The 16229-nt window shown below is 23.1% G+C and overlaps 3 protein-coding genes across 3 annotated transcripts; all 3 read left to right on the top strand.

Annotated features, from left to right (window-relative positions):
• The first annotated feature begins 1995 nt into the window (after window positions 1-1995).
• On the top strand, window positions 1996-6792 carry LOC112594012. The gene is made up of 3 exons (XM_025338601.1): window positions 1996-2014; window positions 2646-2736; window positions 5089-6792. Exons 1-3 carry the CDS (start codon window positions 2001-2003, stop codon window positions 6775-6777), a joined length of 1794 nt encoding a protein of 597 aa, XP_025194386.1. The 5' UTR covers window positions 1996-2000; the 3' UTR covers window positions 6778-6792.
• Window positions 6793-8663: 1871 nt separating this feature from the next.
• Window positions 8664-10170, top strand: LOC112594032. The gene is made up of 2 exons (XM_025338625.1): window positions 8664-9234; window positions 9322-10170. The coding sequence occupies exons 1-2, from the start codon at window positions 8842-8844 to the stop codon at window positions 9868-9870; spliced, it is 942 nt and encodes a 313-aa protein (XP_025194410.1). The 5' UTR covers window positions 8664-8841; the 3' UTR covers window positions 9871-10170.
• A 1151-nt stretch (window positions 10171-11321) lies between these two features.
• On the top strand, window positions 11322-13829 carry LOC112594051 (tektin-B1-like). The gene is made up of 6 exons (XM_025338655.1): window positions 11322-11600; window positions 11665-11881; window positions 11965-12179; window positions 12937-13159; window positions 13227-13450; window positions 13529-13829. Exons 1-6 carry the CDS (start codon window positions 11398-11400, stop codon window positions 13659-13661), a joined length of 1215 nt encoding a protein of 404 aa, XP_025194440.1. The 5' UTR covers window positions 11322-11397; the 3' UTR covers window positions 13662-13829.
• The last annotated feature ends 2400 nt before the right edge of the window (window positions 13830-16229 follow it).

The following is a 16229-nucleotide window of genomic DNA, read 5'->3' as shown; positions in this document are numbered from 1 at the left end:
TTATATAATCATAATATGCTTTTATAGTAAACGTATTTACTACCTATCATGTAAATCATTTATTAATTAATAATTATTAGTTTTCAATTAGGTAATGCCTCTTAAAATAATCAAAATATCATATATACCTATAATACATCATAAATAAAAAGGAATATTTGGTAGATATTTGTACGAAAATATAAATTACTATACTTGTAATTATAATATTAATTTGTGGTTGCCTATATTTAAATTAAACGAAAATATTTTTACGTGTTCATAAATATATAAGTTCAAAAAAGTAGTAAATATTATGATAACAAATAATAAAAGTAATTTTTAGTTTTATATTTATAATTAATATACCAAATAGTAAATACTTGAATAAAATTCCTATAGGTACCTATTAATAAATGTATTTATTTATTTGTATTATATCAACATAAATTAGGTATCAGTTATTAGGTACCTAGTAGTTAGTAAATATACATACATAAAACTTACTATTTTTACTATATCCAATTTAAATAAAAAGTAAAAGAAACCTTTTTTTAGTTTATTTAGCTTTTATTAATTTATATTTATATTAAGAATATAAATATAAGTAGTTATAATATATCTATCGTCTATAACAAAATTAGGTACAAATAGGTATCTATCCTATCTCTTTGTAAAATTGAATTATATAAATAAATCATAATAAATCGTATACTTAAAGATGCCTGTATATAAATATAATGAAATTAGGTATATTTTCTCTATTATTCACATTACCTACTTATGTAATATAATTTAGGTATAATATATTTTTTTAAGTAATAAAAATGACTAATATTTATTTTAAATAAAATAACTTTTACTTATATGTAAATATTGAAAGACTTATTACATAATAATTGAATTTCAATTAAGTCAATTAAAATAAATCCCAAATTAGGTTATTGATCTTATTATTCGAGTACCTCTAATGACTAATATAAAAATTACTTAAAATTAATTACTTCGTACACAGCGATTTTTATAGCTATTTTATAATATATTATAAACATATTATTATATATAGTGATAAATGTCTTATAATCAAAATTCATAATATAAAAAAAATAGGTAGATACATGTTAGCATTGGTTTAAATATTCATAGAGTTTTATAATTTTTAAAGTAATCAATTAATTTAAATAATAATATAAATGTATAAACAAAGCAAATACGAATTAAATAATTTTTTTTATGTTATCATGATAATTAGATATACGTTTAGTCACCATTTATTGTTAAAATTAAGTACATCGCATATTTGGGGCCAACATTGAACAAAGAGAGCAGCAAGCCAGCAACTATTTTCTTCTGATAATATTTTATATACATATATCAAGTAGATACCTATTATTTTTTATGTAAGGAAATTATTCCGCAGGAATAAATAATTTCATAAACATCTCTAAGAAATTTATTGAATCTTATAACGGTCACACTGTTTGCATGATCTTAGGTATTGGGGTAGTATATTTCATTATTTGGTTAATCGATGTTGTTACATTTTGTCAAATAAATCGATAATATTATTATTTTTACTTTTGCAAGTTTTTAATTTTAATATTTTATAATAAAAATTTATCAAATTAGTATAAACCATAACATTTATTTCAATTTTATATTTCGTATGAACATTTTTAAACTTAAATATTTAATAATTTTACTGGAGCTGAAGTAAACTAAACGTAATAATTAACTAATTTAATGAACAATTTATTATCGTAAAATGTAGGATACATCATAGTGATTGTTTATTATCGATATTTTACGTAATTCGATTGTCTACTGTCTAATGCGGAGAGCCAGTTGTAGGCTGTAGGCCTGAACAGTGTTACTGTTTTGCTCTACCATTTTCTAACTTTCATTTTTATTTTATTTTTTAAATGTCTTTGCCAATTTTAGTGCATTACTATTTATTTTAAACAAATCTAAAAATGCCATCTTAATTATCTAAAATAGTTACCGAGTATAATTTAAATTTAATGTTCAATTCACTGTGAGTAACATTTTTACAACTAGTTTCATGAAATTATTAATCTTATTATTATATACCAAATTATTTATACATTTTTTTTAAATATATTTTTATATAATATATATATATGTGTATATATATATAGTAAAATGTATAAGTTAATGACAAATAATTATTTTTGTTTATAATCATATTGCCTATCTAATTGTTTCACGCTTTACTAAATTGCATTTTATAATATTTTAGTCAGAAAAGTTAAAAATGAATACTTTTTATTAATATTTAAATATAATATATATGTTGATATTATTTTAGTTGATTGTTTATTAATTACTATAACTACCCGATTAATAAAATAATATTTTTAATATTAACTAAAAATTATTTTAAAAGTTAAATAATGCGGCAATATTTGGATACTTTATTATATTTTAGTTATTTTGATAAAAAAGGTATTTTAGTTAAATTTTAAATTCACATTGTACAAAGTTAAATATTTTAATTATTAAAAGAACAATTGTGATAAACTTATAATTAACAATTGAATTGTTGACTTATTTAACTATTATTTTAAGTATTTTTGAGACTTGAGTGTTTCAATCTTTAGCCTATTAGCTATTATTATTAATTAAATAATTAATTTTTTTTTTAGTTTTAAAATGACTGAAACAGATTTGAAAAAAATTCCATTTTTTAAATTATTAAATCTTGAAGCTGTTACTCCAGTGAATGATTCATCCAAGGTAATTACGATTTTTTTTTATCTTTCTTTAAGTAGATAATTCATAGTATTTTAAGTGTTATTATTCTGTAGAAGAAACTATGAGTTAGCATATTAAAGATTAATAAATTATGTTGAGAAAATTTATTTATGAACCCACTTACTTTTATAATAAACATCAAAATGTAATAAATGAAATTATTATACATTTTGCATAATTAATTTAGAATTTGTGCACATTTATTGCATTTATAAAATTTTACTAGTATTTAATCATTTAATCATAATTAAATAAACAGAATATATTAGTTGATCTATCTTCTTACTGGTACCTATCACTTGTTTTTAAAAATAAAATTTAATCTCTTGATTAAAATGTATACTTAATTTAATTATCAAATTATAATCTTCTATTCTTTTATGAAAACAATTGTTTAGGGTATTTTCAGTTATATGACTGCATTAAGGTTTGATCAATTAGAAATATCATTAGTGACATACTTATTTCTTAACTAGATCACTAATGTTTGTGTAAATACATAATTTTATAGAATGCAGGCTCTGGTTTAAAGTGAGCACATACATAAAATAAAAGTATTTTTATATTTTTTTTTGTATATATAGTTTTTTAAATAAGTAATAGTATTTACATAGTTCTTATTTTTATATTATCTATTCAAAGACGTATTGACAATAATTGTTTTCTGAGTGAAATATGTTTAATTTGTCATAAAATATATTAGAAATAAATACAATAAAATAGGTAAAAGATTTTTATACACTGTACAATCTATTGTGCTTGTTGCATGAAAATGTTGAATAAAAACTTATTGTTAAATATTCCATGTTTCTTAATACATATTTTGGCAAAAATAACATTAACCTATATTTACATATTTAAACTTTTTTTTTTTCATCCATGTTTAAAATTCATGTCCTAGTAATAACCAATGTTTATTAATTTGTTTAGAAAAAATAATATATTGATTATTTTGCTTTTATTTATTATCAATGCTTTTCATCATTAATATATTATATATTTATTTATCACAATTAATTCTTTACTGATTTTATGAAAAATAAATCAATTTATTAAAGTTTTTTAAATTTTAAACAGTTCAATAATTTTAATTTTATTTTCTGGATCTGAATTTTTCATAACTTTGATTTACAAATAAACATTGAATAAATATATTACTATTTATAAAATGTTCAAGTTTTGGTAAATTGTGAAATAGAGTACCTAGTTGGGATGGCCTTTAAAACCATAATGTCACACAATCAATCCTATCATAACCTATCAACTGTTCGTGTTTTTCAATCTTGGTCTTCTATTCAGTTATTCTATACCTATTTTAAATAAAGTCTTTAAATTTTTTTCCATAATTATGTGAAAAATGGGTTGGGACTTTGGCCATTTGTGTTTAGATCATTGTAATCTTCAACTCTTGACTATGTCTTATATGGTTAGTTTCTAGAAGAGTCCCTTTAACTTAATATTTTTGTTTCAAAAACTATCAGCTTACATTCCTCAATTTCCTCATCTCCATGTCATAACTAATTACTAGATGTATCTGATAATATATAATTGTTTCTTAATTTCTTTCAGTATGGACTGTTATGTATTATTATCTTTATGTCTATAGAAGCATTTGTTTCCAGAAAAAAATAAGTTATTTCTTAAACAACTTTATTTTTTTTTTATCCATATCAAATCTAGGGATGAAATTATTTCCATACTGTCTTATCTTTCAGTGACCATTTATAACGCTATGCTTTCATTTACCTCTAGACCTAAATTTTATAGTTTATAATTATTGAACTATTGGTTCAAAATTTATTTATTAGCACTTTTGGAATATAAAATTTGTTGCCTATTGTTAAAAAAAAAAAATTGTTATAGATAAAATTCTAAGGTATATTGACTATACATTCTTTAATATCTAAACATAATTATAGTAAACTCTTGTTAATCCGGTTTTGCATTAATGTAATACATTCAATAATTTGTCTATATTTTTGGCATAAATGACTACCAGAAAAAAAGCATCATTCCAAATATAAACAAAAAAAAAAAATGATATTTTTTTAGACCTGAGATTATTTTAATACAGTTATAAGCTAGTATGTATGTATTATTTATATGTTTTATAAAATAAATTAAGATTTTTCTATAAATAAAAAATGCTTTTTTATGTGAACCTCCAATAATAGAATCTATATTGCTCTAGTATCTACTGGATTACAAGAGTCTACTGTATTTATAATAATTTATTTTATAAATTTTTAAATGTAATAACAATTATTTTCTGGAATATACATATTATATTTAGTTTATTAATGTGTTTATATACCCTTACATATTTTTTTTCAGATTTACAAAAATCACTTATTAGTTTTACCAGGCCATAAAACCGATCTCATGTACAAAAACAACAGTATAAAAACTGGATATGAAAATTTTTGTATTAAAAAAGGCACTTTAAAATTGTTTCCATTTAAAGATTTTGATTTTATTGGTAAACATGTTGTTTGTCAAAAATGTTGTCAAAAGTTTGCTTCAAAATTGTCTTATAAAGCACATGTTGGAACTGGTATTTGTGTTAGAACTTATAATGGACCAAATCTTATCTATCTTAAATACAAAAATAGAAATTATAGGCAAGTTCGGAAAAAAAATAAAAGAAAGTTTGAAGAAGACTTTCATGGTCATGATATAAAAAAAAATTTATTAAATCCTGAAATGTTGAATACCTTACAGACTCGTAATAAATGCTATTCTGACATAACACATCAACGAAATAAAGTTAAAGAAAAATCAATTAATGATTCCGATAAAAATAATGATGAGCCCTCTGTGAAAAAACCAAGAGGAAGACCTAGAAAGAACATTGTTAATGATGATAATGAGCTTAAAAAACGAGGCAGACCAAAGAAGTTTGATGCAGCCGCAGTTGATAGCTCAAGCCAAAATGATAACAGCTCAAGTAGTAACATGGAAATGGATGAGTCTGAAGAACCAAAAAAATATAGTTATTGTAGGGCTGATGATGCATTCAATAATAATATTAATGATCATGGCAAATTAAAATCATTGTCTTTGAAAATGAAAATTCTATCAAAAAAATTCTGGAAAATTTTTAAAAATGAGTGTAAACCGAAAGATGTAGATATTAATGAATATCAATATCCTACTAAACACAAAACCCAGTGTAATGAAGAAAAAAAAGGTGATTTACAGGCTGAAGAAAAAGAAATTTTTCTTAAAATTGAAGAACTAGAAAATGATATTAAGTTACTTTCTAAACAGTTTCAGGGTAAGAATGAATATTCAAGTAATGATGAATTAAAATTAATGCTGACAAAAATTAGTGATATGCGTAATGAAATTAAACAATGTAAACTGAAGAAGACTGATGTGAAAGAATCAATACCAGATGAAGGCAAAGAAAATATTCAACATACTCTTAAAAAGAAAGAAAATGAAGAAACTGATATTGAAATGGATAGTATAGATTTTGATAAAAATGAAAAATGTGTAGGATTATGGTTAACTAATAGTAATACTGTTTCGTCCACTAAAACCATAAAAATGAATGATGGTTGTAAATCCATTAATTGTACAAATGTAGATAATTTAAAAAAAGAATCCACAAGTCAGGACAGTTTTGGAGATAATTTAAAAACATTAAATGTAGATAAAACTCCAAATATTACCAGTTCAGTTAACCATTTAAATGATCTTGGTATAAATTATATCTATAACCCAATATTGAACTGTAGAAATTGTAGTAAAAATTTCACTTCTATCGCTGAATGGAAACTACATCGTTCTGAACATTTAGTTAAGTTAAATAAAAGTTTTTTATGTAAGATTTGTGGACTCAAATTCAAAATGTATAAAAATTTTACAAAACACGTTAATATTCATAAAAAAACAGAACAAAAAAAATTGTATTATGATAAAAAAAATGTCAAAAACTTAATATGTAAAATATGTAATAGACAGTATAATTACCTTAGATCATATTATGCCCACATTAAAACCCATATTGATGAATAATCTTTTTTTTTTTTTTTTAATTTCCTATATATACATTTTTTATTGTATAGTATATTTTCTTAAACCACTATAGTTGTTTACCATATTTAAATTGAATTATTTTTGTATTTTATGGTTTAATTAAAATATTCTTTGTATTTAAATTACTATGAGTTTTGGTATCTTTTAAAAATAAAATATTTTTTTATAATATTTGAATTATATTATGTATATTTTAATTATAGTTAATTTAGTTTAAAAAATTAATAAAAGTAAAAACAATGATAAAGTATATAAATTGTTGGTAATATTTAACTTTTTTAGTCTAAGATATCGAAACCATTATGTTTATTTTGTTTATTATGTAGGTACAGTGGTGTGCTGAAGTAGACTTTTTTGAGGCAATTGCCTCAAAACCAAAATTAGTAGATTGGTTGATGATTACCGAGCAATGGATATAGTATGACAAAAAGGTTTTAATAATAATATTTATACTATCATGTAAAAACAAAAAAATTGATAACAAATTTTCACAATGAGCAGTTCTATAGTTTTTTAATTAAATGATCAGTTAGTGATGGTCGACCTCTTGACACTGAATAACTGCAGCTGTTCCATCTAATGGTCAACTATATCTATATGTTGTAGTGAAAAAATATATTTATATTATACCTAGAAATGCTTTATATTTACTACAATATATATATATATATACATAAATATTCAATTAATTATACTAAACACTTTTTGGATAGCTGAGTGATTTGAAATTCTCAACTTTGAAAATAGGAAATTTAATTTATTTATACATTTTTTTATTATTATTATTCTAAATTGATGTGGAAAATGTATTTACTATAGACATAATTTATTTTCCAAACATTATCTGTTTTTTAAGTCATTTTAGAGATCACTTTATTATAAACTCTGATTGATACCTATGATTAATAGCTCTATACACCATTTATATGAATTAATATCCTATTTCTGCATTCTGACTAGAATTAGCAGAATTTACCTATTTTATTTTTTAAATTTGTGAAATTGTATAACACATTTAAATAGGTAGGTACATTATGTATAGAGTGAATGTGAAATTTTTACTATATAATTGTATGGACAAAATGTATTAAATAAATTAAGAGATCACAAAATATATTTTTCATGCCAATTTGAAAAGGAGGTACTTAAACACCTAATATTTTTTTAGAAGTGTTAAAATATATTTATTTCCTCAAATCCACCAATAAATGAAAAAAGTGTCAATAATTTTAACAACATTAAAGTTTTATTAAATTGAATGTAAAATATTAAAATTTATTGCTATCTATTAATATGCATTGTACTTATAATCACTGTATTACAATTAATACAACATTATGATAGAATTAGAGTATTATTATTTTTTGTTTACACCAAAATCAACGTTAATAATATTGCATAAGTTAATATACCTATACGACTACTAGCTTTACCTACTTAATTGGTAAGTTATAAGAATTATATAGTTTTACTTACAATCTAAAAATAATATTATTAAATTAGTTTGGAATTAAGGAATTGATTAAAATTATTTTTGAAACTAATCAATTACATAAATGTGTATTTGTGTATAATAATTTATAAATTATCGTGAAATTTATTTCATAGGCCCAACATTTTTCTATAACAATAAGAACAAAAATAGTTTTGACCTAGATACAAATTGAAATGGTTTGAGCTAGATATTCAATAATAAAAAATAAAGATCAAGGACAAGAAGGGAAAACAAAGCTGCATAGTTCGTATAAAATTTATATTAAACAATGGAGGGGGTGTGTGTTGTCTTTTTCAGAAACAGAAATGTTAGACGGACTTTAAATATTGTATGTATTACTGTATATATAAATGTATAATATAAGCATTAAACAATGTGATAACTAATAACTGATAACAACTGTTATTGTTTTGTTCCTGTAATTCTAATAAATAATGACTATTGTCTATTGTAAATTGTAATGTAAATACATTTCTTTATTCCTGAGCTGCGTAGTGTAGTAGTAACTACTAACTAGTAGACAGTAGTAGTGTGTGGCCTTTTTGACAATGAATAAAATGCGAACGATTTTCATTTTGGATGCAGGGGCTTTGTTTACCCTTCAGATATTTCAATTCTTCAGTCTGGATTATTATATAATGATTGTATTCCAGAATACTTATTATTCCAGATATCCAAACATTCTGTTCCTGATGCTCAACATAGTATTAATATTATTGTTCTACCACACTTTCCTCAACTGTTACAGAGAATATAAATATGAACGCAGTAAACAGACAGGAAATCTAGTCAAATGCAAAGCTAAATATCCTGTATACTTAAACTGCATCACCTGGGCCACATATGTGACCGTATTGTTTAGTAAGATCATGATGATTTTTTCCAACAATGTCATCTCGTTGGTTTCCAATGACGATTTCATGGGACCACAAATGCTCAAGGTAAAGTATTTAATGCCTATTGCACCATTGTAATATGTTATCCATGATCACCTACCTTTAATAATTTTTAAAATTTTATTTTTTCAGTTACTTATAGGTGTTTCTGGTATTGTATTTTATTTGTTAATCAGTGCTGAATGTTTTGGCCGGCAAATAGATCGTGATAAATGGCCAACAAATGCATGTATTATTGAGATTTTTGATTCTGTTGAAATGTTATCGATAGTCATAGCATCAAATGTTAATATTGGATACATAGAATATTTGATCTATGCTACTGCTTTTTTAAACTTTACGTTACCAGTATGGGTACTGTATGATGTTTCTCAACCAGACATTGATACCAAGCCAATGGGACTTCCTCAACCAGTATGTTATAATTTTATGCATTTAATGTTAGTTCAAATGCCTTTTTTGGGCATACGGTTGTATATGTGGATTGTGTTCAATCAAAACGCCTCAGTGTTCATTATGAAAAATCTTTTACACTTGCTATTCTTTTTGCATTCAATGTATCCATACATAAAAGAAATTTCTAAGAAAAACCAATATAGTCCTGAAACTTGTAACAATGAAAATACACCAGAAATTCTTTTGACTAATTGTAAGCCTGATGAACCTATAGCATTGCTCTAAATGATAATGTACTAAAGATGTGAATATGACCTACTCAGAAACAAACAAAAAAAATAATAATAATTAAACTTAAGTTATTGGTAACTTTTTAGTTATCACAAAAATGTCAAAACCATTTATGGTAATATTAATTATATTATTTTAATTTCTTAGCTTTTTAATGTATAAATTAAATTTTTAAAAGATTAAGTATGTGTTCAAAAATTGATTCTCAAAAATTATGCCAAATTTAATTAAGACTGATATTAAATTTTATTTTCCTATATAGTATAGTTTATTAAGGGTATTTGTTACCAATATGGTAATTTATATTTTTATTTAAAACTTCCTAACATATAATTTTGATTTTAACTGAGATGGAATTTGATGTGTTCATTTTTTTTTTTTTTTTAAGTAAAATATGTATTAGTTATAAGTTATTACTTATAAATGAAATTATATATCATTTTTAGAGTATTAAAGAAGTTTTTTTACATTTTATTGTAACTGTTTTCATTAACTTAAACAGCATTTTTTACTTAATAATAATATATTTTAATTATAAACTAAAACATATTTAAATAAAAAATATTTTATATTTAGTGTTTATAAGATGGTTTAAATTTAATATGTATACAAACTACTCAACCATAAAGACTTGTATTATTGTTATATCTTACATAATACTATTAAACAAATGTATATCAAAAAATTCTTTTAAAACTTATTTTTGAGTATTTCTCTAGATTATTATCATAAAAAATAAGTAATGGTAAATGAATATTGTGATTTACTTACATTGTAATTATGGTATTAAATAATTACTTTATGTTTAATATTGCAAATATGTTTATAAAGAAAGCTGCAACAAAAGTTTAGATCAACACGTTAAATTATTTGGTTCAATAACAAATTGGTATGCATTGAGTTATTAATTATACATAAATGAATTATAAATATAAATCTTTAATCTTCATTGGTGTATCTTAAATTTGCATATCACACTAACAATAATTATTTTGATTTTTTGTAGATATAACTTTACTTAAATGATTAATCTTGGAATAATACAGCTGATATGGCCATTAGTTAATGAATATTAAGATTGAAAGCTTACATAAATTATTTACGATTTTTTTATTTTTGGAATTTGATAATATTTATGTTTGACTAGAAGTGTGATCCTAATAGCAGATTTGTTATGAAATACAGTATATGTTTCTTGTCAGTGAACTATTAACTGTTGGTATAGTAACCATTATTGTGAATAATTAGTAAATACTATGTAGTAGTAAACTACATTGTGTGTTCAATAACACAAATTATGCCTAGACTTTTTATTTGATCAATAGTATTATTATCAATATAAATTGTTTTTTCTGACAAAAATTAACCTAAATTTACAACACATATTTAGATAATACCATTAATATTATAATAAAATTAATTATATTTCATTCTACCTTAACAATAGATATTTGGTTTTGTTTTATTATATTTTCTGGGTAAACAAGTTTTTTGTTTGCAATATTTAAAGAAAAAAGAACTATGTCTATAGTTACCTTTGAGAAACCTGTGCCCAAAGTAGCAGAGTCTGATTGGTATTATAAAATAACTGAATTAAAAGAATCTTGTGACCAACACAGACATTATACGTTTGTATTGGGAAATGAATCGCAAAAACTTAGGAATGATACAGATGTCACTACTTATTGGGGTACACATAATACCAATTCTAAGATCTTTGACAGGTAAGTATGGTTATTTTCTTTAACTGTATGTAATGAAATAGACAAATAACTTTCATATTTTCAGACGCCTAGAAATAACACGCTGGAAATATTTAATTGAATTATGTTATAAAAACTTGCAAAAAGAAATAAAAGACTTGAAAATTGAAAAAGAAAAAACTGAAAAATTTATTGAATTTCTTGACTTGAACTTTACTGTTACAAATCATTGTTTGAGTATAAGAGATGAAAGGGGTGTTACAGATTTGTGCCATGATATTGCATCTATTGAATTAAAAAATGTATGTGTTTTATAGTTATACTGCTGAATTATAATTACCTACTAAAATGAATGTGTAATTTATTATATTAAGAGTTTGTTTAGGAACAAAACACTTTGGAAAAGCTTAAAAATGTGTTAGTTGAAGTATGCCAAAATGCATGGGAAATGATAAATAAGTTGGAAGAGTTGGAAATTTATGTTGCTGAAGACTTAAAAAAAAAAAATAACACTATAAATATAGATAGCAAGTTATTAGAAATGACAAATGATTCAAATAATATTTCGCTCAAACCAGATTCACTAAGAGTTCTAAAAGAGTAAGTTTTTAAAAGTAACATGATGTTAAATACCTAGGAATTTAGTTTAAATATATTTCATCATGTTGTAGCTTAATAGTCTTTATATTTTTTTCTTTTTTCATTATCTTTTGTTTTTAAATGTATTGTTTTAAAAGTGACTAACAAATAACGGTTATAGTTAATAATCAATTAATTAAAAATCTACAATATTGGGTATTAATAAATTACAAATTATTTTTCTATAAATTATAACAAAACTTTAGCTAGGTATAATATGAGGGTACAATTATTGTGTGTGAAATGAGTTAATTTTCAAATATTTTCTGTTTTATAATTTAACAAAAAAAAGTTAATTAATAATTTGCAAAACATGTTGTTCTTATCATTTGATTGTGATAAAAATGTGTTTTAATTTTAAAGTTATTATTTTTTTATACTTTTAACATTTTTTTATTATTCTTGTAGTCATTAATAGTTTATTGTAGATATTATTGTATTAATGGTTTCTAGTTTCTAATATATATATATATATATTTATATATATATGTGTGTTATTAATAAATTAATATGTTAACAAATTACAGTGGGTTATAGGTAGGTAAACATTTTTAATAGATGGTGTATCTAACTCTTGTTAATATATTTTTTTAATTAAAAACAAAACTACCTAGTTAAAATAAAATTGTAACTTTATCAATGCCCAGTATTCATTATGAGTACCTAATTAATTTATTATAAATTATAATACATTTTACTTCAAATTATATAATTATAGTTTCAATACATATGAAAAATGGCTTCAACAATGCAATGATGTAAAACAAAGAATTGAAAATGATATAATTAGTTCAAAAAAATTGCGCGAAACTATGTTTGTACCTCAAAATAAAACAATAAATGATCTGTTAGCTCAAAATGACAAAGTAAATTATAGTCTCAGAAGACGAATTTATGATACAGAAAGGATTAAAAGTGAATTAGAATGGCAAAAATGGAATGTAAGGCAATTAGTATACCTAATGTAAGATTATTTAGATACTTACCTAATATAAAAATTATTTAAAGATGTTAACAGACAAGGATACATTTTTGAAAGAAATTGAAAATTTAGAAAACGCTTTGTACAGAAAACTGAATCCTAAAATGTTAGTTGAGACACGGTGCGAAGAAAGATTGTATAGAGCTGGTATTGAACTATGCCTTGATAAAACTACTATTGGATTGCATAAAGAACATTTTCAACTCAATAATACCACTAAAATGTTGAATGATAAGCTAAATCAAGCAAAGTAAAATACATTTGGATAATGCTAATATATAGTAAATTATTAAATGCCATATATTTGATAATATATTTAACTTTATAGGGCTATGCATAATGTTCTTATTGAACAAATAAATGTGCTTGATGAGCAATTAAAAAATAAGACTCATGCATTAAATGTTGACCAGAAATGTCTACAGTATAGAGTACAATTGGACAACCGGAATTGTAGCTAATCGTCTAATCAATTTTTTTTTTTTGCTAACAGGATAAAATATTATTGACATTTTAGACCTTGAGAAAATCACAAAAAAAAAAAAAATGATAAAATATTATCAGAGCACATATTTTTGGACAATTTCATTTTTGGGTAAACTCACAACTGTTTTTTTTTTCTAGTTGCATCTACCACACAATTTTTATTAATTATTATGTTTAAAATCAAAATATTCTTAGAATAGTTTATAGTACATAATTTAGCATTATCTTTAACCTATAGACTATAAGTAATATAAAAAAATACAAATTAATTTGTAACTTTACTTATGTTTATTAATTTAAACTGAATATAATTTTCTGTTTTGAAATTTATTTGGAAATAAATTATATAATATTATACAATTAAGATTTAGGTACAACAATTCTTGTATATTTACTCATTTGCTTGAATAATTATGATCTAATTCTTAAACAATTAATAGTGTTGTTATCTTGAAGTTTGGTAATATCAGTTCACTCTTATAGATAAAAATACAAAATTGTTTCTACTGAACTCAGTTAACTTATATTTTTCATTATGTATATATTTTGTGTTTTGCTATGATTACAACAGCCGGTATAACATAATCTTAATATTATGTGTTTTAGGAAAATAATATACTCACAGATATATAAAAATATTTTTATATATTTGTTATTATAAGTACCTTATGGCATATGGCTTATAGTATGGCATGAGTCATGACCGTATGGAGAGGACTAAGGATGTCATTATACCCTTTGACTTATTTTTGTTTGTCGAGTATTGCTTTATCTTGATTAATTATTAAAATCAAAATTAATTTTTATATATTTTTTTTCCGTGATTTTTAAATTCTCATATAAATTAAGTTTATTGATAACACTAAAATACATGGTAAGTAATGAAATCATATTTTACCGTTATCGCGATTTGATTTATGCCAAGATGTTACTAATAAATAATAATTAATAACGTACATAAATACATAATATATAAATTTTCTTACATAGTATGATGAATGATGTAATATTATAATTAATTAGCACTCTCGGTTTGAATTCAAAAATATATAATTTTCAGTGTTATTTCAATATGCATTGTATGAAAAAAGTCAAAAATTCATATCCCTCCTCTTTCAAAAAATTTAAACATTCCAGTGTGCCAATATTTTATAAATATAATAAAAGTATTGCTCTTGCATTTCTAATTTTATTTAATTATAAATGTTTACATGTACTATGTATGTACATTAACTCATTTATATATTATTATATATGAGTCGCTTGCACTATATAGGTAAGCTATGTATAATCATTGATAATTGATAATTATTTTTAAGTAAATTCAAGAATTTATTTTCAAAGTAATACTTTCTAAAAATGTGTTTAAATTGTGCAGAAGTCTTTCTTTGCCACTTCCCCCATATAATTACCAATCGCGACAGATATTGAAAATAGTTTCGATATTTAATACATAAAACAGTGGTTTTCAACCTTTTTAACAATGTAGCACACTTCTTCTACAATTTTTTTGCGGTACACCAATTCATATAATACGTGAAGCATATGTTAAAATACATACATATATATATATACAAGATTAACTCAATCAATAGATTTATCGCGGCACACTTCAAAGGCGCTCGCGGCACACCAGTGTGCCGCGACACACCGGTTGAAAATTACTGACATAAAATAATAAATACCATAGTATACTGAGCTCATATATTGCTCAATAAGTTGAACATTTTTATTTTTTATGATCGCATACTCTCAAAAATATACTTTGTTGACCCCTTAATTGTTGATATAAAATACTAAAATCACCGGTTACACCTCTGGTTATTAAAATTCTTATTCATACTATAGAACACAATAATCATATTGGTTTATAAACACTTAAAATACTTTTTTTTTTTTTTTTGCATGAGACTTTATTTTACTAAAATATAATTACAATCTACACACATTAAATACAATAAGTAATTTTGGTTGAGATTAATATGTACATACATAGTGAGACTATATAACAGACTGGAAGAGTAATCAGTAGTGCCACTCGACAGACTAAATTAAAAGATCTCAAGACGGAGCACTTGCCCCACCTAGAATTTTAAATTTGTTACTTAATTTTAATAATTTAATGTACTAATGACGAAACATAATAATATGTACTATATGTCTATATGTAAAATATATAAGAAAATTTTCATTAATTTTTTTAAATTAATTTTACCTCCCCCCTAGAAAAATGTCTAGGCCGTCTGGGGTCGTCCATATCTCTAGGTCAGGTTTTTCTAAGACGTCTCTGGGGGTTATCGGGGATTGAGAAAGAAGATATGCGTTTTATTAGTGAAAATACTTAAAATAAATTATTGGTTAAGTATTAATTAAAAGTGTTGTAGTCTTTCGACCTATATATATATATATATATAACCATAATATTATCATGGCTAAATAAAAATTATTTTTAGTATAGTTTTATATGTGGCTAAATAAATATAAATACACATACCTACACACACACACACACACACACACACACACACACACACACACACACA

The sequence above is a fragment of the Melanaphis sacchari genome, unplaced genomic scaffold (assembly GCF_002803265.2).
Source record: "Melanaphis sacchari strain LSU unplaced genomic scaffold, SCAv2.0 Contig21_pilon_pilon, whole genome shotgun sequence".
NCBI lineage: Eukaryota > Metazoa > Arthropoda > Insecta > Hemiptera > Aphididae > Melanaphis > Melanaphis sacchari.
Note: the sequence above shows the minus strand (reverse complement) of the source record. Positions and strands in the feature narration are given on the sequence as shown.